At 55.9% G+C, this 22,475-nt stretch overlaps 1 protein-coding gene across 22 annotated transcripts in view; it reads left to right on the top strand.

Moving 5' to 3' along the window:
- Positions 1-22,475, top strand: part of TFEB (transcription factor EB) — a 47,890-nt gene that overhangs the window by 19,835 nt on the left and 5,580 nt on the right. For 4 of the 22 annotated variants that reach the window (XM_059075666.2, XM_067006202.1, XM_059075669.2 and 1 more), the window contains exons 2-3: positions 21,461-21,683; positions 21,764-22,018. In XM_059075666.2, coding sequence (XP_058931649.1) covers positions 21,477-21,683; positions 21,764-22,018 — 462 coding nt within the window. In that variant the 5' untranslated portion in view covers positions 21,461-21,476. Of the gene's footprint in view, positions 1-6,454; positions 6,743-11,523; positions 11,562-12,578; positions 12,637-20,719; positions 20,807-21,321; positions 21,684-21,763; positions 22,019-22,475 lie in introns of those variants that run through there. The other 18 variants (XM_067006199.1, XM_067006189.1, XM_067006188.1 and 15 more) reach the window with 15 other exon arrangements.

Genomic DNA, 22,475 nt, shown 5'->3' with positions numbered 1-22,475 from the left:
GTGTGACCCTCTGCGAGTGTGGGTGGCAGCCAATAGGGACACATTTGTGTCCTTGCTAGTGGGTGTGAAAGGGTGTGTGAATCCAGCCAGCCAGGGAGCAAGGGCAGTTATCTCCTGTTGCTGGGAGCTTCCTGGGCTCTGAAGAGAATGGAAAATGATTCATGCAAAGGGGCCCCTCCCCAGTTCCCCACTTTAGCCACGACCTGAGGTATAGGGTGGCCTGGCTTCCTCCTTTTGCCCCACTCACCAGAGGCCCATGTCCCCCTCCTCCTTCACCTCAGACCCTGTATCTCACTCTGGGGTAGGGGGCTGCCCGGACCTGCAGTCTGACCCTCTTCTCAGTGGCATTTGGGGCGGGGGCGTGGTCCATGCCTGCAGCTCTAGAAGGCAGTGCGCCCCCAGCCCTGGCACAGCTAAGGCCCTGCGCCAGAGGAAGAGGCCTTCAGAGGCCCAGCCTGGGACGCCGTGGTCACCACCCCACACCAGCCGAGTGGTTTCCCAGCCAGAGGAGACCTGCGGGGAGGGGTGAGGAGAGGCTCCACCTGCCCACTGTCTCCCCGGCTCCGGCCATCCTGGCTGCAGCCACTGCCTGTGACTCATTCCCCCGGGGACTGAGCCGGCTCCTCTCCTGGGGCACCAGCCCAGGCTCAGCAAGTTGGGGAGGGAGGAGTGAGGCCCTCTGTGCGGGGAGGGGTCGCAGCAGACCTCTCTGGTGTCTTCTTGCCTCTGCAGACTTCACCTTCCCTTTGCCGCAGCCCCAGATTACATAATGGGTCCCAAATGCCTCACAAGTAAACGGCCCAGCCTGGCATCTGGACTCAGGAGTCCCTATTCCCCAGTGCCCGCCACCAGGCACGTCCCCATTCCAGTGCCCTGCTCGCTGGGGGAGTGGGTGGTACCTCCCACAAGCCCCCCCCCACTGTGAGGGGGGGCTGGGCAGCCTGGGAGGGGGTGGGGAGGCCCTCTCCAGGGAAATGAATTCCTGGCCTGGCCCCAGATGCCGGCCTGCCCAGCTCTGCTCCGGGGTAACGCTGGGTGCACACACAGCCCCATTGTACGCCTGGGCCCTGTGCCCGCCATGGGCCTGGCACCAGCTCCATCAACAGCAGTGGCTCCGTCAGCTCCTCAGCACCCCCTGCCAGGGCCCGAGCCACTGGGCCCCTGGGGAAGGAGGAGGAGGGAGAGCTGGCGATTAGGCTGTGAGTGAAGGTGCCCTGAGTTGAGGGGCCGGGACCATGCAGATACCTGAGGAGCCAAATTCATGCATTTGTTTCTTTGTCAACTGGATACAAGGCAGGGAGCACTGTCTCCCATTTACATGAGGAAACCGAGGCATCCCGAGAGGCTGCAGTAGCCTGCCCAACGGCACACAGCTAGCAAGGGATGGAGCTGGGGTTCGAGCTCAGGCAGCCTTGGTCCAGAATCTTTTCTGCACCCCTTCCTGTGCTGCATACCCAGGCTCCAGGTCAGGGCTCGGGGAAAGGCAGTGCTCCTTCTTTCCCCAGCCCAGCTTTGAGGAGCTAGGCAGGCTACTTTCTGGAAAGTACATTTCCCCAGGGTGGAAGGGGACCCTTGAATAGTAGGGCCTGGAGCCGTGTGCTTGTGAGAAGCGTGGTGGTTTTCAAGGATGATCCTGGTGGCTGGACAGGCAGAGCAAGTCTCCAGAGTCGGAAGGCGGCTCTGTGCCTCAGTTTCCCTGCCCCACCGGCACTGAATATCCCCTGTGCTTCTCGGCAGGGCATGAGAATGTAGAGGTGAGGTGTGGCCAGGGCTGAGACCTGGACCCTCATCTCCTTTTCCTATGCTCCATAGGCTGGCCGGGAAGTTCCCCTTCCCCAACCTAGACCAAGGCCTCCTGTTGCTTCTATTCTTAGAGTCTGTCCTGAGCTGCTCCATCTCCTCAGGTTTCCCAGCCTGAAGGGGCCTCTGAGGCCAGAGAGCCTGCCAAGGGGGCAGCCCAGCTCTAGGCTGCGAGCGGGGTCCCATCTCTGCCTAGCGCCCAGGCCCCTCAGGCCAGGCTGGAGGGTGCCCAGAATCAACTTCCATGGGTCTCAGCTTATCCACTCATGACCTCTGACCCCACGGGTTTGGGCAGAGCTGAAGCTCCTCCCTTCTTCTCGGCCCAACCTCCTTGTCCCCTGCCCATCCCGGGCACGAGGCCTGGCTCCCCCTTAGTGACACCTCAGCCCTCTCAGCAAATGGACAGGGCAGTCTGCAGGGACCACACGGTTGTGCAATGCCAGGGCTGGGCCTTGGGGACAGGTGGGGAAGAGAGAGGCTGGAAAGGGACACCGAGGCCAGCTCCCTTCTCACCCCACTCTGCAGTCTTGTCTGCTTTCCCAGTCTGCTTGGGCTCAGCTTACTCCGATTATGCTGTCCCCCAAGACAGCCAACACATCTTCATCCAAGGCCATAGCAGGGCATGTCAAACCCAGAAGGGCCATGTTTGAGTGCCTTCTCCCTGGGAGATGCCGAGGAAGAGAAAACCTGGGGACGGCCCTCAGGGAGCTTCTACTACAGCTGAGAAAACTAGGCAGAGTAACTTCTCTGTGCCTCAGTTTCTCATTTATAAAACGGGTACACTAATATTTCCTACTTCCCAGTGTTGTTGAGAAGGGCAAATGAATTAAGACATGGCAAATCCCTTAGGAACAGTTCCTGACAAATGCTAAGTGCTCAGTTCAGGTTTATTGGTAGTAGTCATAGTGGTAGTAGTCATTCTAGTAGAAGTACAATATATGATATCAGGTAATGCTGTTTTTTTCCAAACTAGGTTGTGAGTACCGGTGAGGACAGGGACTGTCTTACTCATCTCTGTATCTTGGCGTCAGGCACAGAGCCTGGCTTGGAGCAGATTAAGTAATTGTTTTCAAATGGTGATCAGAGGCGGGTAGAGTCAGGGTGGGCTGCCTGGAAGAGGTGGCCCTAGAGCAGGGCTTCCTGAGATGCACAGGCATTAGACAATCTGTGGTTGGAGGATGGGGCAGGGGGTACATCTGGAGGCCTCGATTGTGTTGGGGAGAGAGTGAGAAAGCCCCCTGAGCCCAGGACTTGGTGAGGGCAGGGGGATCCTGGATGCCTTAAAGGCCTACCTAGGGAGTTTGGACTTTATCTGGTGGACAGTGGGGAGCCACTGGGGGTGATGAAGCAGGGGGATGACCTTTCTTTGTTGCTTAGTCCATTTTGTTTCTGCTCCCTTGTTCTCTCAGGGCCGTTCCCTTTCTCCACTTCCCCAAAGACAATAAACCCTCTCTCTGCTCTCCAGTCCCTTCTCTCCGATACCTATGCACCCCCAGCCCACATATCCACGCTCCATTCTTGGCCTTCTCTGCTCAGCTCTACTGGCCTCCTCCCCCTGCCTGCTCTTGTCCCCTTCCTCTTCCTGGCCCCTGACCCATCTTCCCTGGGATTGGGGTTGGCTGGACTTGGACTTGAGGGGAGAGGGATACGGGCATGGTGTGACCACATGGTGGGAACCTGTGTGATGGTGACCGAGCCAGGACACCCTGTTCTGACATAGCCTGCTACCCCCTTCAGGGAATGACCCCCACCCCACCCCCAGCCAATAATGTGGCTAATGCTCATTAGGAAGAATTTACTTAGCATTTGTCAAGCTGATAAATGGAGATACAGATTTCTCTAACATAAATTAGAGAGCGATGGGCCTTCATTTTCTTGTTATTAAATTTAGCCTAAAAGGATATTGAACTGCGTGGGAACCAGACTGCAGAAAACTACTGTGTCTCTTCTGTCTCCTTTCAAACAGCCATCCATCTATCTATCCATTATATCCATCCATCCATCCATCACTTCATGCATTATGTCCATCCATGCATCCATCCATCCGTCCATCATATCCATCCATCATATCCATTCATCCATCTGTCTATCCATCACTTCATTTATTATATTCATCCATGCATCCATTATATCCATGCATCTACCAAATATTTACTGAGCACCAAATGAGATGCTTTATGTTTAATCCTTATAGAGACTCTCCAAGATGGACATTATCATCATTTTGTACATGAGGATACTAGGATGCTGTGGAGTTAAGTAAGTTGCTGAAGGTTATGCAGCCAATAAGCCATCTGGGATTCAGCTCTACCTGCTTCAAAACACATGTTCATAGTGTGGGATCAGATGGCCTCCCTGGGTGTCCCCAGGGCCTCGTTCTGAGCGTGGAACATAAGAGCTTTGCTATTGAATGAACGGACAGGCACACTCAGGTTCTGGAATGCTGGAGTTCCATACTTCTATCCTAGGAGCAGCCTGGGAGTGGGAGGCTATTCTGGGCTTCCAGTTGTATTGGCATTTGCTACTGGTAAACTAGTGTTGCCAGTGCTGCCCCTGGAGTGGAGGCTTCTTTTTTTTTTTTTTTTTTTTGTGGTATGCTGGCCTCTCACTGTTGTGGCCTCTCCCATTGCGGAGCACAGGCTCCAGACGTGCAGGCTCAGTGGCCATGGCTCACGGGCCCAGCCACTCCGCGGCATGTGGGATCTTCCCGAACCGGAGCACGAACCCGTGTCCCCTGCATCGGCAGGCAGGGACTCTCAACCACTGCGCCACCAGGGAAGCCCTAGTGGAGGCTTCTTGATCACGTAACTTGCAACCCAGCACATCCTGTTTCTTCTCTTCATCAGGCTAGCTCTGCTTCTGAGGGCAGTTCTGTTTTCCACAGGTAGGAAAAGTTGTAGGTATGTGCTTGGCCACTGCATTCAGCCACTGCATTCAGCCCCACCAGTCTCCCCCAGCGACTGGGCTCTTGGGCACCTGTCTCCCAGCTTCTCCCTAGGACACCCAGCCCCCATTTTACTCTGCCCCCTTTATTGGCCTTTCTTTCTAAGCTGTGGAGTTAGCTGTGCAATTGCAGGTTAAAACTGCCTCCTTGGGCCCCATTGGCCGAGACAGGGCTGTGAGTGCAGGCAGTTTACTTGGGAAATGACCCCAGGAAGCGTGGCTAGTGGAGCAGGCTGAGTGAGACACAGGGGGGAAGGAGATGTGAGATGTGTGTTCGGGAGCAGGTGACCGCTGTGGGCACCAGGCTGTCTCACTGCGGATCTCTGGAGAACGTGCTTTTTAGAGCTTCCCGGCTGCGGATGAGGCGAGGGTATTGGGGGTTTATTACTAGCTCCCCGTGGTCTTGTGCCGGGGGAGGGAGGGTGCTGCCTCTATTGGCTCTGGCACAGATGCATGCAGGTGCTGGCAGTTGGAGGTGCTCAGGTGGGCAGGAGGGACGGGGAGTGTCCAGGGGCCCTTACAGCCACTGCTGCACTCACCGAACCCAGGTGTGGTGGCCCGGCCAGTCCCTTGGAGTGTGCCTCTTGCCAAACCCCCTTCCTACAGCCCTCCTCTCTCCATGCCCACGAAGCTGCCACCCCACCCCACGCCCGCCACTCTATCCCAGACAGACCCTTCCCACAGGGGCCAGTCACCGGTACCACATTCATTGCATTCAGCAGATACTTAAGGAGCACCTACTATGTGCCGGGTGCTGCCATAAGAGGAGGAAGCTGCCAGGATCCCTCTAGACGCTCACAGCAGAGGAAAGGGATCCAGCGTGAAGGAGGTCCTTCGCATTGGTCTGCCAGACGGGGCAGCCCTTTCAGCCCATCTCTGAGCTCTACGGTCTCTCCTAGAGGGCGGGGCCCACAGGCTGGGGGCGCGGCCGACAGGCTGGGGGCCCACAGAGGTTGGGCCACCTTTGAGTCACCTCCTGGCTCTGGCTCTGTCGAGGCTGTGATTATAGCGGTTTTTCTGACTTCCTTTTCCTTTCTCTCGCTGCCCCTGCCTCTTCCCTCCTGGGGCCACTAGCCCCATGGCTGCCACGTGGCTGCCTTCTTCAGTCGGGAACTGAGCCTTCTAGCGCCCTCCCTCCGAGTCTCTATGGGGAACAGGATGCAATTCACGGTGCAATGGCAGGGGGGCGGTGGGGGGTGAGTTTATTCACGGGCACCCTTCTTTGTCCCTGGTGAAAGCCCTGCCTGGTGCCTGCTTCCTGAAGAGGGGCCTCCTCCTTCTTGACTCCTGCCCCCACCCCTCAGACTCCACTCCCACTACACTCTCCTGCCTTGTAGGGCCCCAGGAGGGGGCAGAGTTAAGAGAGAGAGGTGGTGTGTAGGTAAGGCCGCCTGCTGTAGGGGCAGGGAGGGACAGGCGACAGGGCTGGGGCAGGTGCCGGGCCTGGCGGGAGCACACACAACACACGCTCCAAACTCCGTATTGGGCCACAGGCAGGACTGCCAAGTCCCAGTCCCTTTGACTCATCTCTCCAGCCGCCACCCACAGACTTTCCCCTTGATGTTTTTGCTTCCAAACCAGGTTCGGTCAGGGCGCGTGTGCCAGGGCGGCGGGGGCAGGAGTGTGTTGACCTGGGCTGGCCAAGCTCATTCCCTTTGACATTCTCCCCCTACTTACCCGTGGCATCTATTCCCACCCCGTGGGCAGGGCCAGCGCTGGCAGGGCAAACGTCAATCGTGTACCTGCCCCACTTGGATAGAAAGATGGCTGTACTTATTCGGGGCAGGCGTGTCAGTGTGAGGGCTGGGAGGCCATCGGAGACATTCGCGCGGGGTCAGAAAAGGGGGCATTTACGATGAGGCTTTTGGTTTGTCTCAGGTTGGAGCTTAAGCATCTTTGATCAGGGGAGGAGGAGAAGTTTCAGCTGCAGGTCGGCTGCCCGAGTCTCACCCCCATGGGGGAAGCGGGGGAGACAGAAGGACACAGGTCAGGCGAGACGGTGAGTGGGGAGAGCAGGGTGACGCTCCTCCCCCACCCAACACCCGCAAAAGCCAGGGCACTGGGCTCCTCTCCCTGCCCGGCAAAGGGCAAGCGCTTCTTGTGGCGTTTCAAGACAGCAAAAGGGGTGGGTGGGCCGCTGTGTGCGTTTTGAGAGTGAGACCACCATAGGGTTCATCTCATACCTGTGTGTGTTGGGGGCGCTGGATGGGGCAGGTGGAGGCAGCTCCCTCACTCCAGGTGCCTGGGGTGCGGGGACATTGCTGTACAAGGTCATTTCTTTTGTTGGGGGGAGAGGTCTCCTCTGGCTTCCAGAGGGAGATGGGGTAGAGGTGTCAGCCGGGTACCTGGGCAGGGCAGCAGAGAAGCTGAGCTCTGGGTCTGGGGCAGCTGCCATTGGGGAAGTCCTGGGCTGAGCGAGGGCTAGGCAAGGACCCAGGCAAGGGACCCCTGGATTTTGTGCCCCAACTGACCATTCCCAGAAGCCCAGCTCACGCCGGGGTGGGTCTGGGGAGGAGGCCCAGCCACCGGGTGGGTGCGGGTAGCAAGGGGAGAACAGTTTGGTTGTCCAGTGGCCCCTGCCTGCTCTGGCCGCCCTGTCCTGCCCCCACCGGGCATGAGTCAGACCGAAAGCAGAAGCTGCCAGACATTGCGCAGGGTGAAGCGAGGCAGAACCAGCAGTGCTATTTTGGAACCTGGTTAATTCCCCCTTCTGTCCCACAGCGCTCATCACTCAGGGCTCCCCCCACCTCCTCATCACCAGCTCTTTGCCTTCCTCGAGGGGACTGTTGGGGCGAGACTTGATGTCCCCTGGCACATATGTCGGGGGTGGGTGGGTGTGTTGCTTAAAGCTCCTCCGCTTGCTGGACCCTTCCTCCCTGGCCAAGATGTGCTGGCTTCTCTGGAATCGGCCTTCTGGGGTGTTGGGAGGGCAGGGTGCCCCCTCCTGGTGGGAGCTTGCAGACCAGGTAAAGGATGGTTGGTGGCTTTTAGCACTGCCCGTCTGGCACGCACCCTCCCCCTGCCCCGCCTCTGCCGGCTCTCAGGCCAGCTGTCAGCCGCCTCTCCCAGGGCTGTGAGCTGACAAGGGCTTCAGGTGGGAGCCTCTCCCGGCAGTGACGCTTACAGGTTTGGGAGGGATTTCCAGACCCGGAGGGGAGATATTTTGGGGCCAAGGGCCTTTCCAGAACCCATGACATCACGCACCCTGCAGCAGCCCCCACGGACCCGCTAGTCAATGGTTCTTGGGTGGGCATCTAGGCCTGCTTGAGACCCCACATTTTAGGATTCCTTTGGAGCCCGTGTGAGCCTGGGGGCCCCTGGCCGTCCAGCCCGCGGAGGTGACAGAGGTCAGTGGGTGTGTGTTTCTGAGCAGAAGATGAGGGTGTATAGGTGAGAGTGTTACCCACCCACGGGCCAGGGGGATGGGGGTCCCTGCCGCTCCCGAAGCTGTGTGGTCAGGGAGAGGGTGGGCTTTGCTATTGCTCGCGTGATTGTGTGCGTGGGAGATGGGTGCAGCCTCCATCCGCAGTGTGTTGCCGCCTCTCGGGGGGCCCTGAGGTCAGCGCTCCACCCGGCTATTTACCCCCCAGCAACATGGGGTGGTGGGTTTCATGCACTGGGGCAGGGGACTGTCAGCAGGCACGTTGCAGGTGACCAATTAGAAAGTGGGTCCCTCTTAAGCTCAGGTGAGCAGGACTTGGGTTTCTCGTTGCTCAGCTGGGTTTGGGGCTTAGACGGGGCGGGGAGGGGCAGAGCCGTGTTGGGAGAAGAGTGGTCTCCCAGGCCCGCTGCAGGGGCCCCAGCGTCTCCCATGACTCACGCACAGCATGCAGGCACAGCCTGTCCTCGAGGTTGTCTGCTTTCTGCTGGAGATGTTCTCTGGGCAGCCGAACCCTGGTGTGTGTGTGTGTGTGTGTGTGTGTGTGTGTGTGTGTAGGAGATGCTGTGAGCGTGTGTGAGTAGGTGTGTCTCACATGGCCTGTCTGGGTTGCTTTCCCGCTGGGAACCATATCAGCTTCCAGTCAGTTCCCGCAGACTGTTTCCCCTCCTGCCCGAGCCAGAGCCCCAGCACCGAGTAAGCCCGAGTCCAGAGACGGCTTGGAGCCCTGCATTCCTACCTCCACCTTGGCTCCTGGGCCTGCCTGAGAGTCTGGGTTGTTTGCTCAGGTTCACTGTGGGGCTCAGAAGGCCTGTGCCTGTCCCGTAAAGGATCTCTCTCCACCTCCCAGCTCTCCCCTCCCACCTGTCACACTTGGAACCAGCAGGTGATCACGCTCCCAGGAAGCGGCAAGTAAAGTGACTTTAACGTGCCCACAGATCTCCTAGGAGTCCATGTTAAAGTGCAGATTCTGACTCAGTAGGTCTCGGCTGGGGCCTGAGAGTCTGCATTTCTAACCAGCTCTTGGGGATGTGATGCCTGTGGATCTTGCTTTGAGTGGTGAAGTCTTAAATGGCCCTCTTCCATCCAAACTCCAGCCAGATGGACTCTGCTCATCCGGCCAGGCAACTAACCCTCAGGGGCCACCCCCTAGGTGCCGGGCTCCTCACGCACTTCGGCTCCTTTGATCCCCTCACCTATTCTGAAGGAGGTGGCATTACTGCCATCCTGTTTTACAGATGGGGCAACTGAGGCTCTGAGAGGTTGAGTACCTGTCCCAGGTCACACAGCTGGAAAGTGGCAAAACCAGACTTGAACTCTGGTCTGTCAGGTCCGGAGCATATGAGCATTCCACTAAACCCAGCCATCTTCCAGGGAGCGGACTCAGAAGGCTGAGATGCAGCCAAGGCGGGTGGGTGAGGGGTGGGACCACAGCTGCAGGGAACAGCATCCAACCCCACCTGCCTAGCCCAGGGCCCCTCCGCTGATGGGCTTACGACTCCCCTACCTGCCTCCTCAGGCCCTTTCTGGACTGACTCCCCGCCTGGGCATCCAGACTGCTGCCGTGCCCCTGTGCACTCACCTGTGTCTGCGGAGGTTGGGTATGCAGACCTGCAGACCAGGCCCCCCAGCTCCACTGCCTACCAGCGTGCAAACTTGGGCAAGTTGTCAGCCTCTCTGCCTCAGCTGTCCCCCTGTGAAATGGGGGATATATTACTACTTCCCCAGTAGTATGTGCTTGGAGGATTACATCAGTAACATGTATCAACTCAGAATTGTGCCTGGTGCATAGGACTCGCTCAGTGCCAGTAGTAACAAACGCCCGCTGGTTTGTTCTTGGAGACCATAGGCCACCTTCTGCGAATGTAATGCAGTTGTCAGGGCTCATAGGTGTTTTTCTTCCTTCTTCTTCCCCTGCAGTCTTCCAAAGCCTTCTTTTATTAGGCAAAGCCTGGATACTTCAGTTTTAAAGAGGTTGTTTTTGAAATCCTCAGAGGCAGATTAAATTCTTAAAAAGGAAGCCAAGCAGTAGGAGTTCATTGCAGTGGACAAGCGGAGATTGGAGAGGCCTTCGAAGAGGGGAGGAAGCAGAGGAAGCCCCCAAGGGCGGGGGTTAGGAGCCAGGCGCCCGGCCTGGGGCAGGGAGACCTGGGTTTGGAGCTCAGGTTTGGGAGCCAGAAGCCTCTCCGTGTGCCGGCTGCCCGCTCCTCGCTGCCCCTGGGCTGCATCCTCCTCTTCTGAGGAGATGGACGATCGAAGGCTGGGTCTCCTATGCTGCCACAGCTCTGGAGAGGGAGTTCCTGAGTGTTGGAAAGCAGCACCCGGCTCTCCCTGTCACAGACCTGTAGGCTGGCTCCCCGGGCACCCGGCCCCAGACCCATGCATGCTGCCCGAACCCTGCACCTTCCTGGACAGAGCAGGAAGGGGGCCACCACGGCCCTTCCAGCCTCCTCACATGATCAACCAGGGCTCCAACTGGGAGAGGGGACAGGACGTGTCTGAGGTCACACATCTGGGTGGTGGGACAGCCAAACGTGGTTTTTCAATCCCACTCTGCCCTTTCAGAACAGACTCATTCCGGAGGGTCCAAACTCCCCAGTCCCAAATCCATGCTGGCACACAGTGACCAATCAGGCGGAGTCTTGAGACTCATCTTCCCTGGTGGGGGTATCGGTGACCTTATGGGCTGACCTAGCATCCACCAAAACTTAGCTGATCTTCCCTCAGCAGGGGGATGGGATCAGGTGGGCTGGGGTGGGCGGGGGAGGTCACATGGGGCTTGAAGCCCTTGGAGACCCATCTGGAAATCCTCCCCTTGCTCTTCAGGCCCCTTTCCTGTCTGGGGTGCCATCTGTGGGCTGTACTCCCCGCCCTGCCCCTCCCTCTGCACATACAGCTCTGCTGCCGTCCAGTGCCAGATCTCTGGTCCATGTAATCGCATTTCTGTCCAGCCAGTTTGATATAATTTCCCCCTGAGGCCCTCGTGTGGCCACGTTACCGCCTCAGTGAGATCCAGATATATGGTCTCCTGAGCCATTGGCATGGATTGTCTTGGCTGTTCAGCAAGAAGACAGCCTGCAGATGGGCGGGGCCTGGCCTGTGTTCTGGGGCATCCAGGAGGGCTGAGGGGTGTGCAGGCCTCTCTGGGACCCTCTGGAGGGTTCACTGAGGGCAACATGGGGTGAGGGAGTGAGGCGGGGCTGGGAGTTTACAGGAACAATAATCCATCTGTCTACAGGGATCTTCCCTGTGGGCCCCTGGTTACCTCATGGGACTGGAGCTGGTGGTGGTCGCACACCTGAGGGAGACCTGGGCTGGCCAGGAACGCTTCACTATGCTCTTGCAGTGTGGCCTTGCACAGGGCCCTTAACCTTTCTGAGTCTTGGTTTTCTCATTTGCAGAAGTTCTGTTTGTCCCATGAAGTGTTTGTGGGGGACAGGTGAGATCTGATATAGGTCATGTGCTGAGTGCAGTGCCTGGTCCATCGTGGGGACTTGGAGTGTCTGCTGAATGAGTGAACAGGTGGTAATTGAGCACGTGACACGTGGTTGGATGGGCAGCCTCCCAGGGCCCTGAGCCTTGTTCTGGGAAGTCTGCCGGCTAGGGTCGGGTGGAGGTTCTAAAGAAGAAAGCTGATTTCTCTGGGAGCTTCCTTGTAGCTGGGGAGACTGGAGGTGACCAGGAGACAACTGGAGAACAAAGTAGTGTGGCCACAGGCAGGCTGTTCAAGGGATGGGATGTCCAGGATTGGGGGTGCAGGGGAGAAGGGGAAGAAGGGGGTTTCAGCCCCCTTGCCCTACTCTAACGTAGGAGAGAGGTGGCTGCCCACTGAGCGGCAGGGTGAGGGATTCTGCAATGTGTGTATCTGTGTGAGAGACAGAAACAGACAGACAGCAGAGAGTCTGCATGTGTGGCTGGGCTGAGTCTATGTGTATCCCAGGGTGGACATCTCCCAGGACCTTTCTGGTTTCTCCCTCCATGCTTCCCTCAGCCACATGTCCCCCTGGCCCGCCATCCTTCAAGGCCCAGTGGCAGTCCTCCTGGGACAGGCCTCATGCCAGGGTCCAGCTGATCCCTATGGGACAAGACAGGCACCTCTCTGGTCTGGGACTGCCTTTGAAGCTGCCCCCCTTACCGCACGATTGCCTTGCCTTGCCCCGGGCCAGCCGGGAGGTGCCAACTCCCACCCTTTCCTGTGGGATGTGAGCTGGGTCCTCGGGCTGATGGGCCTGAGCTCTGGGCCCTGGAGGCCACTCAGCAGGCCGGGAGCTCCTGTGGCTGCCCTTCGTCTCCCCTCTCCTTCCTCTCCCTCCTCCCCGCCTCCTGCCTGTGTTCAGGCTTGTCTAAAACAAGCCTCTGCCTGTACTCCCCCCGCCCCCAGCCTGCTGCAGCGTCCTGTGGTGCACACTTACCAGGGCAAGTGTGAACCCCAGTTGCTTTTTTTCAATGTTGGAAGCATCCGGAGAGCCCACTGTTGCCTTTCATGACCCCTAAGGAACCACGGATCAGCTAAGGTAATAACGACGCACATGACTAAAGTGTCTCCAGCGCTGAGCCCTGTGCTAAGTGCTCTGCCTGCTCCTGATCTCTTTAGAACCTAGAGAGGTGGGTTTCACTGTTCCCCACCTGCCTCTCCCATAGCACCGCAGTGAATTATGTATAATATACAAGCTTTGGGAAAGAAAATCTTTTAAAACCCAAGGCTTTTCGAGAGGAAACAAAGAGGCTGCCTGGTATTGGGAAAAGCTGGCCAAGGCCTTTCTGCTTCTGGCCAGTCTGTAAGGAGAGACAGAAGCTGGTGATCACTAGGCAGTGCTGTCCCCCCACCTGGGGCCTTGTTATGGGGTGTGTGTGCGTGTGCGTGTGTCAATGGATGGGACCCTCTTCTCAAAAGAAATTTAAGAATGGAAAGAGGAGACTCACCCAGGGATGCCCCCGGTGGGCATGGATGAAATCACCCAGGTGAGGTGAAATCACCCAACATCCCAACTTAGATCACAGCAGCTCGCTGGGAGAGGTTCCCCAGCTGGTAAGTCCCACCTGATTGATGGAAAGGCTGAGGCTAGGCTCAGACACTGAGTCAGGCCCAAGTCTGGGATTCATCCCCAAGCATTCTGATGCCAAGTTCCCATAGCATCTTGTGGAAAGGCATGCTTGCTCCTGGGGAATCTTATGACACCTCCCTACCATTAGCTCTCTTTGGGTTTGGCCCAACTGATGCCCTCCAAGCCCTGCAGGGACCCGTGACTGCCTTGGTAATTTGGAACGGCCCTGTCCTAAGGTGGAGTTGCGTGGACATTCTTGTTCCGTTTCCTAGTTCATCAGGCCTTCCTTTGCCACGTCCTCGGCCAGAGGGGGCTCAGAGCAGATAAAACAAACCCCAGACCTGGAATCTTCCCCTCTCTTCCCTTCCCAAGGCTGAAAGTTTACCCAGGAGGTCTCGGGGTCCTTCGCCCTGCTTCCGGGAGCCTCAGCACCTGTTCAGGAGGCCTTCCTTTAGTGGTTGGTTCGATTTCCCCTCCGCCACGACTGGGCAGCTCCCACACAACTGGTAGTCTGTAACAGACTGGGTCAGAAGAAAACTTCTTCCTACCACAGAGGTGCAGAATGTGATAAATGGCTTAACCAAGCATCCCGGCCTCTGAGCGTCAACACTTTGTTGTTTCAGCCGCCAGACATATGTTTCTTTCTGGGAATACAGGAAATTATCTCTGCCCTTTGAGGGAGGGCAGAATTTTTTCTGCTTGTGTTTGGGGATTCCAGACCATTCCCTCGTCCTGGGCACCCTCTGGCCCCCTGAGCTGGAATGAAAGAGATCAGCTGCTGAAACACTTTGATTGGGGGGCGGGGGGGAGAGGCGCACCTTCAGTGGAAAACCATAAAATAAAATGTGGCTACCTTGTCCCAAGTGCAAGACCAAGGCCAAACTCTTAAGTCCCAGGACTAGGGTGGTGGAGCCAGACTGCCAGCGTCCAGCCTCGCCACTTATTAGCTCTGTGACCTTTGACAAGTGACAACCTCTGTGTGCCTGTTTCCTCATCTGTGTGTGTGAGGGGGACAGTACTGGTACTCATGTCATGAAGTGATTGTGATAATTAAATAAGGTGCTTTGAACCATACCTGGTGCATAGTAAGTACTACATAAGCATTAGTATAAAATATTTTTCCTCATTAGAAAGATATACAGGGACTTCCCTGGTGGTCCAGTGGTCAAGAATCTGCCTTCCAATGCAGGGGACATGGGCTTGATCCCTGGTGGGGGAACTAAGATCCCACATGCTGCAGGGAAACAGCCTGCGTGCTCTACAGCCTGCACACCACAGCTAGAGAGAAGCCCACACGCCGCAACTAAGACCTGACGCAGCCAAACAAATAAATTAATTAATTTTATAAAAGAAAGATATACATGTTCATTATAGAAAAAGAACAACATTCCAAAGGTAAAAAGAAAAAAAATCACTCATGATTACATCATCCAAAGAAGTCAGTAATATTTTAGTATATTTCCTCCCAAGAAGTTTTTCTACACATATTTGTACATGATGATCAGATTTTATATACACTTTTGCATCCTACTTTTTGTCACTTGACATATCCCTGTGTTCCTTATTGTAAATACAACATTTGATGAGGAGGAACACAACGTAATTTTTTTTTTTTTTGAATGCATGGCTTGTAGGATCTTAGTTCCCCAACCAGGAACTGAACCTGGGCCCTTAGCAGTAGAAGCGCAGAGTCCTAACCACTGGATGGTCAGGGAATTCCTGAACACAACATAATTTAACGATCCTATTGCTGGACATTGAGATTATTTTTTATTTTTCGCTATATAGTGTGATGGGCATCTTAATGCATGAAAGCCTTTCTGCATTTGAGATTTCTTACTCAGGCTAGTGGATATTTTTTCAGGCTTTGATACATATTGCCAAACTGCTCTTCCAAAGAGGATGTACCAAGCTACATTCGGGCAGTTGCATTGAAGCTGCCTGGTACCAAAGGCATTTAAAAGTCGTAGCCACACTTGGGTGGGGGAGGGGAGAGGTTAATTTGTTCAACTTTTCTTTTACATTCTTTAAGGTCTGCCCTCATTCTTACATAAAATTTTAATGAAAGTATGACACACCTACAGAAAAGTGTACAAACTATTGAGTGAGCATCTGGATGCATTTTCATAAACTGGACACTCCCGTGTCACCAACACTGGCATCAAATTACAGAACATTCTTAGTCCCCACATCCACCCCAGGCTGTCCTGTGCCACCTCCCTGTCACTCCCCCCCGCAAGAGTAACCAGGATCCTAACTTCTAACACGCAAGATTCATTTCCCCCGTTTTTGAACTGTATGTACATCGATCGTGCTGTGTGCGTGTTTGCCTTCTTTTGTTTGCTATTAATTATGTCTGCAAGAGTCATCTGAGTTGTGTGTAGCAATAGTTGGTTCACTTCCAACACTAAGCAGCATTCCAGGGCATGGAGGTACCACAACTTCTTTATCCATCTTCCTGCTGATGGACGTTTGGGTGGTGTCCAGTTTTGGCCACTATCTATAGCGCTGCTGTGAACTTTCTAGTCCGTGTCCTCTGGTGCCCACATGGATGCTTTCCTGATGGGCAGATACTTAGGAAGGGAGTTGCTGGCTCATGGCGTCTATGTATTTTCTGCTTCCTGCTCGTATTTTTAAAGGATCATCTGGAAGGCAGAGAAGTCCCCAGGGCAGTCCAGGCCAAACAAGCAATTGAAGGGAGTTGCCTTGGCTCAGGGCTTTTTGGAGGGCCCTCCATGAAGATCACGTCCGCTCTGAAGGCTTGTGTCAGGGCTGTAGTGGAAACTGAGTTAGGCCCTCGGTCCTGGCCCTCCAGCTCCAGCTGGCATGTGGCTTCTGACCCTGGCCTGTGCCCCCAGAGGCCACTCAGTGTCCTCACCGGGGGTCCTCAGCTGGCTTAACAACCATCGCGCTGAGCAGGGCAGGGCTCAGGCCAGACTCCAGGTGGAGCTGGGGGGACCCAACTTCAGACATGACTGGAAGCAGGTTGGGCCCCTCACAAACCCCTAGAAGCTGTCCTACTTCCTTTTCCCTTGTTTTAAAAGAATCACACAAGTAACACATCTTCACATCCTAGGAGTTAAGTGCTCTGAAAGTGGAATGAGAAACGATAAAAACTCCTCTTTTCCCCTCTCCACTCTATGGCCCCTCCCCAGAGTTAACACAGTGAACAGTTTGGGTGTTGGGGGTGCCCAGATGAGTGGATAAAACATGGGGGCTGTGAACCAGGCTGCCTGGTTCAAATTGCCCTCCTGCTACTTATCAGCTGTGTAACTTAGGGCCAGTGACTTCACCTCTCTGTGCCTCAGTTTCTCCCTGAAAATTGAGGGCAATAATAGTAGTCACTGCCTGGGGCTGTTGTGAAGAACAGATGAGTTAATAGTTGAAAAGCACCTAGCCCAGCCCTGACCCATGGCAAGGATTCAAAGATCATCTTGATTCTTCTAGGCTTTTCTACACATTTACTCATTTCCTGCCTAAGTGGGCTCCGGCTGTACATTTTATTCTGCAGTTTGATTTGTCCACTCAGTGCTGTATCTCTGAGATCTTCTTTCCTATATCTGAGACCTTTCTGTTCTGGGACCCTCTTTCTCCTTGCGTCTCCTCATGGAGTCCACTGATTTCTCCCCGTCTTTCCCCTCCCTCTGTCCACATCTTCCCTTGGAAAAGGTTCTGACCAGCCTGTTCATACTAAGGCATAAATGACTGACGAGGGAGGCTGGTGTGAAACCACCTCGGGCCCCTGACCAGAGGAGGGCACAGCTTCGGAGGGGAGCCAGGATCCACCCGTTATCGAACGCCAAAGGGCTGTTAGATGCGTTCTGCACACTCGCTGTGTCTCCTTGAATCCTCACAACGGCCCCAAGAGGCAGGTGCCATTATTGGCTCCATTTTACTGGGGAGGAAACCAAGGCACAGAGAGGTTAAGTGGCTTTCCCAAAGTCACCCAGCCAGTATGGGCAGAGCAGGCACTTTGGCCGCCTCTGTTGGACTGTGAAGTCCATTTTGGTCACAACTAAGCTAGAACCCCGACACGGCTTAGGGAAGGTAGAGGCAGGTGGGAGGTTCTGGGGGAACCTCAGCAGAGGCGGCCCGTGGATTCTGAGGGTGCAGATGGGGGCAGCTCTCATTGCCTCGGCTGCAACTTAAGGCCCTGCTATGTTTTCCATGCTACTGGGCAGGGGCAGGAATTCTCTGGAGCATCAGACCCCCTGGTCCCCTCAGGAGGAAGGAACAGGGGCGAAGCTTCTTCAGGGAAACACCCTAGCCCCAGGGTCTGCATCGTAGTGGGCACTCGAGTTCCTGGTGTTACTGAATACATGCACGGTGGACCCTTTCCAGGCCTGGTGGGTCTGACGTCAGACAGTGGGGAGGGTCTGGGGCATTTTAGATCTCCCGTGTTCCTCCTCTCAGCCCTTCCTGACCAGACTAGGCACTGGGGGAGGCTGCGAGTGGCCCTTAGGCTTTGAGTGAGCAGGTGTGCTTGGGGGTTGATGGGGTGTTAGCACCCCCTGGGTCTCTCTTGGACCACCCCATCCGCCCTCGGATCCCCTCACCCCTCAACTCCAGCCCTTAACCCCACACCCATCCCACCTGGCCATGCTTAGAGCAACCCAGGCTGGGAGCCAGGGCAGGGGGCTGGGACCCTGCGGGTAGCAGCAGCTCTGCAAGGGGGGTGAAAACTTTGACAACAGGATGGGGGGGGTGGGAGAGTCACCTTCTGTCAGAGGACCGGGGACAGGCTAAGGCTTCTGACACTCTTTGATACACAGACAGCTGAGGTTCATAATTCAATATCCTCCCCCAGGAGGCTCTCGCAGACCCCGGCTGGGTGGTGGGGCAGGGATTCCTGCGTCCATTTTACAAATGAGCAAACTGAGGCTGGTGCAGGCAGTGAGAGGCTGAGCAGGCCAAGCCCATGTTCTCGCCCAGCCCAGGATGGGCGCCCAGCCCTTTGTGAGAGAAACAAGGGGCTCGTTCTCCCTCAGTCCTCCCCGTGCCGGCTGGCACTGCCAGGCTGGGTGTCTGCACCCTCACCCCACCCCCGCCCCCATGGGCCAACTGAAGTTAGATTGTTCCCGAGGGGGAGGGGCTCACTGCATTTGTGAACGGGCAGGGGGTGCAGCTGCTAGGGGAGTGAGCTGGGCTGGGGTCAGAGCCTGTGAGGTCTGCAGGGCTGCAGTTGTGGGAGGGCGGGCAAAGACAGGCTACCCCTCTGTAGGAGCACAGGACAGAGTTGGAGGCTGCAGATGTGTCCCTGCTACAGAACAGAGGAGTGGGGGGAACGGGTGCATCTGCTCCTTTCTCCTTGGGAACTGTCCTGTGGGGAGCTGGGCAGAGGGACCCCTGGGGCTGAGGCAGCCTTGTCACAAATTCCTGGCCTACGGGGACAGAGGAGGGAGGAAGGGAGGTAAGGTTAGGGCCACTGAGTACTCAGCCCTCGAGATGGGTAGCACCACTCCACTTTGTAGGGCAGGATGCAGGGTGATTAGAAGGAGCCCTGGCTTGGGGGTCAGGTGGCATGGGTGGGCCTGGATCAACCAGATGTGCAACCTGGGACAAACACCTTCCCAGTTCTATATGGAGACATGATGGTCTGAAGACCCTTCACCCTCACCCACCATGAGCTAGGGAGCCAGAATGTGGGATTGGGTCCCAGCACTGTCCCTGCTGCCTGAGACCTAACCTGCCTGTGCTTCTGTTTCTCCTTATCTGTAGAAGGAGAATAATAACCAAAGCTACCAGATGGGGCTGTTTGAGGTTAAAGTGCTTGGAACAGTGCCCAGCGCACAGTAAATGCTCAGATAGATGCAAATTATTATTATTTTCATGATCCGGGGATTTTCACTGAATATATGCCAGTACCTTCCGCTAATGCTGACTTAGTCTGATGTCTGGCATTAGGCAGAACATGTCAGCCTGTGCTGCTTTCCTTTGCCACCCCCAGAGATCTGGTCTCATTCTTAGGACCTTGGGGCACAGCTCTGGCCTCTGGTCTACGCTGTGGCTGACCCTCCAATCTTGTGCTGATCCATCACTCACCCACTCAGCCTACCAAGTGCTGCACACTGTTGAAGACACATTATTTTCTTTCTTTTTTTTTTTTTTTTTTTGTGGTATGCGGGCCTCTCACTGTTGTGGCCTCTCCCGTTGCGGAGCACAGGCTCCGGACGCGCAGGCTCAGCGGCCATAGCTTACGGGCCCAGCCGCTCCGTGGCATGTGGGATCTTCCCGGACCGGGGCACGAACCCGTGTTCCCTGCATCGGCAGGCAGACTCTCAACCACTGCGCCACCAGCGAAGCCCGACACATTATTTTCATTTAACGCTCTCACCAATCTTCTGAAACTCTTTACAGGTCAGGTAACTGAGGCTCAGAGAAGTTAAGTGACTTGCCCAAGGTCACACAGCAAAGAAATGGCAGAACTGAGATTCAAGCCCTGTTTGTAGCACTTGCTCAACTACGAAGTTGTACTGCCTCTTGCAATATCGCTAAGAGGGGACCCTCCAGCCCCTGTCAGGACCTTATGGCATCTGGGCACCCCCAGGGCCCCTGCACCTCTCAGAGAGTCTCAGCCCATCCCAGCTGGGAAGGACCTTAGAAATCACCCAGTCCAACCTTTTCATCTTGTGGGTGGGGAGATGGAGGCTCAGAGAGGGGGAGGGATGTGCCCAGGGTCACTCAGTGAGCTAGGGACAGAGTGCGACCAGCTGCAAAACTCATTCTGTCCTGTCCTGCCCCCTTCCCAAATAGGCCTTAGTCCCCTGTCCTCCTGAGACCCTTCAAAGATTAGCGCTGATGTGCTGGGTGGTGGAAAGCTCTCCCTGGGCCCTGGGAGGACCAGGTGCCCTGCAGTGGCCCTCCCTGCACAGGGTTACAGTGGCCTGAGGACTTGCCTTTCTCATTTACTGGACTGTAGATGCCAGGAGCTCAGGGACTGCAGCTGGCTCACTGCTGTATGACCAATGCTGGTTCATAAATAGTAACCATTCCCTGCACATGTTCATAGAGGCCTGAGGCACAGCAGTGAGCAAGACAGACAAAATGCCTGCCCTCAGGGGAGTTTGCATTCCTATTGAGAAAGAGATAGAGAATGAATTGAAATAGCTAAGCAAAAATGTGTAATATTTAAGATGGTGATAAGTGACATGGAGAAACAAAACAGGGAAGGAGCATAAAGTGGGGGGTTTGCAGTTTTAAATAGAGTAGTCATGGAAGGTCTCTGTAAGGAGGTGACCCACTTGAGTGGTGGAGGTGAAGGAATGAGCCATGGTGGTGTCTGGGGAGGTGGGCACCTCAGGCGGAGGGAAGCACAGGTGCAAAGGCCCTGAGGTAGGAAATGTGCCTGGTTATGTCTGAGGGATTGGGTGTGGCTGGAGCAGATGGAACAAGGAGGAGAGTAGGAGATAATTGGGTCACAGGGGCCATGAGGTGGGGACAGATCATAGAGGTCTTTTTATGGTAAGGACTTTGGCTTTTACACTGAGTGAAACAGGAACCATGGAGAGTTCTGAGCCGAAAGAGGGACAGGATCTAACTTTGGTTTTAACAGGACCCCTCTAATTACTGAGTTTCAAGTAGAATGTCATGGGGCAAGCAGGAGGGAGTCTGACGTTAGGAGGCGCCTTCAGGAAGCCAGGTAAGGCATAGCAGAGGCTGGGCTCACACTGGTGGCAGCGAGGCAGTGGCAGAGGAGGATGTATTTGAGGTCAGATCTGGAGGCTCACCAGGTGGCATGAGAGAGAGAAAGGAGTCAAGGTTGACTTCAAGTCTGGGAGGCTGACCTGGAGGGAGTCTCCATCTCTGGCCCAAGAACAAGCAGACTTGGGTTTAAGTCTCTGTCACCCACTTGCTTGGTGACCTTGAGCAAATCCCTCCCCCTCTCCTGTAAAATGTGGTTGCCCTTGTCCTGGCCCCTTCCTCCAAGACCCCGTGCACTTTTTTTTTTTTTTAAAGAGATTATTTTTGAATTTTATTTATTTTTTTAACATCTTTATTGGAGTAGAATTGCTTTACAATGGTGTGTTAGTTTCTGCTTTACAACAAAGTGAATCAGTTATACATATACATATGTTCCCATATCTCTTCCCTCTTGTTTTGTTTTTTGTTTGTTTGTTTGTTTGGGGCTGCACGGCGTGGCTTGCGGGATCTTAGTTCCCTGACCAGGGATGGAACCCGGGCCCCCTGCAGTGGAAGCACAGAGTCCTAGCCACCGGACCACCAGGGAAGTCCCAAGACCCCACGCACGTTGAAGGGGACCGTGCCTCACAGCACTGTCCCCTCCCGTCCGCAGGGAGCCAGCAGCCGCCATGGCGTCACGCATCGGGCTCCGCATGCAGCTCATGCGGGAACAGGCGCAGCAGGAGGAGCAGCGGGAACGCATGCAGCAGCAGGCTGTCGTGCATTACATGCAGCAGCAGCAGCAGCAGCAGCAGCTGGGGGCACCGCCCACCCCCGCCATCAACACCCCCGTCCACTTCCAGTCTCCGCCACCTGTGCCCGGGGAGGTGCTGAAGGTAAGGCCTGCTCCACCCTGTCCCTTCGCCCCGGTCCTCGGAGCCCCGGCCCTGAGCCCTTTACCTCCTCCACCCTCCAGGTGCAGTCCTACCTGGAGAACCCCACCTCCTACCACCTGCAGCAGTCCCGGGACCAGAAGGTGCGGGAGTACCTGTCTGAGACCTATGGGAACAAGTTTGCTGCGCACATCAGCCCTGCTCAGGCCTCCCCAAAGCCCCTGCCAGCCACCTCCCCGGGCGTGCGGGCTGGACACGTGCTGTCGTCCTCAGCCGGCAACAGTGCCCCCAACAGCCCCATGGCCATGCTGCACATCGGCTCCAACCCTGAGCGGGAGGTGAGTGAGGAGCTGGCCGGTGCCTGCCACCAGCAGAGCTGGGGCCACGTGCCGTGCTCCTGGGACTCCTAGTCTAATGGCAGAGGCAAGATACTGCCCTCGGGGAGCCCCAGTCTGAGGGGAGACGCAGCCCCGCCCTCGGGGAGCCCCAGTCTGAGGGGAGACACAGCCCTGTCCTCAAGGAGCCTCAGTCTCCCAGGAGAAACATCCCTACTTTGGAAACCCCTGCTAGGGAGAAACAGGAGGCTCATACAGGAATGCCCAGCACACCTGCAAAGCCATGTCCTGACAGAAGGTATATAAAGCCATCTGCCTGGGCAACTTGGCTCCTTGGGAAGAGCCCTGGCCTGGGCCTTGGGGCCTGGGGGACCTGGACAGCTCATCCTCTCTCTGGGTCTGTTTCCTTCCCCCCAGGTGAGCAGATGGGGTGAGGTGGGCGCCAAGGTCCCTTCAGGTC

The sequence above is a fragment of the Kogia breviceps genome, chromosome 10 (assembly GCF_026419965.1).
Source record: "Kogia breviceps isolate mKogBre1 chromosome 10, mKogBre1 haplotype 1, whole genome shotgun sequence".
NCBI lineage: Eukaryota > Metazoa > Chordata > Mammalia > Artiodactyla > Physeteridae > Kogia > Kogia breviceps.
Note: the sequence above shows the minus strand (reverse complement) of the source record. Positions and strands in the feature narration are given on the sequence as shown.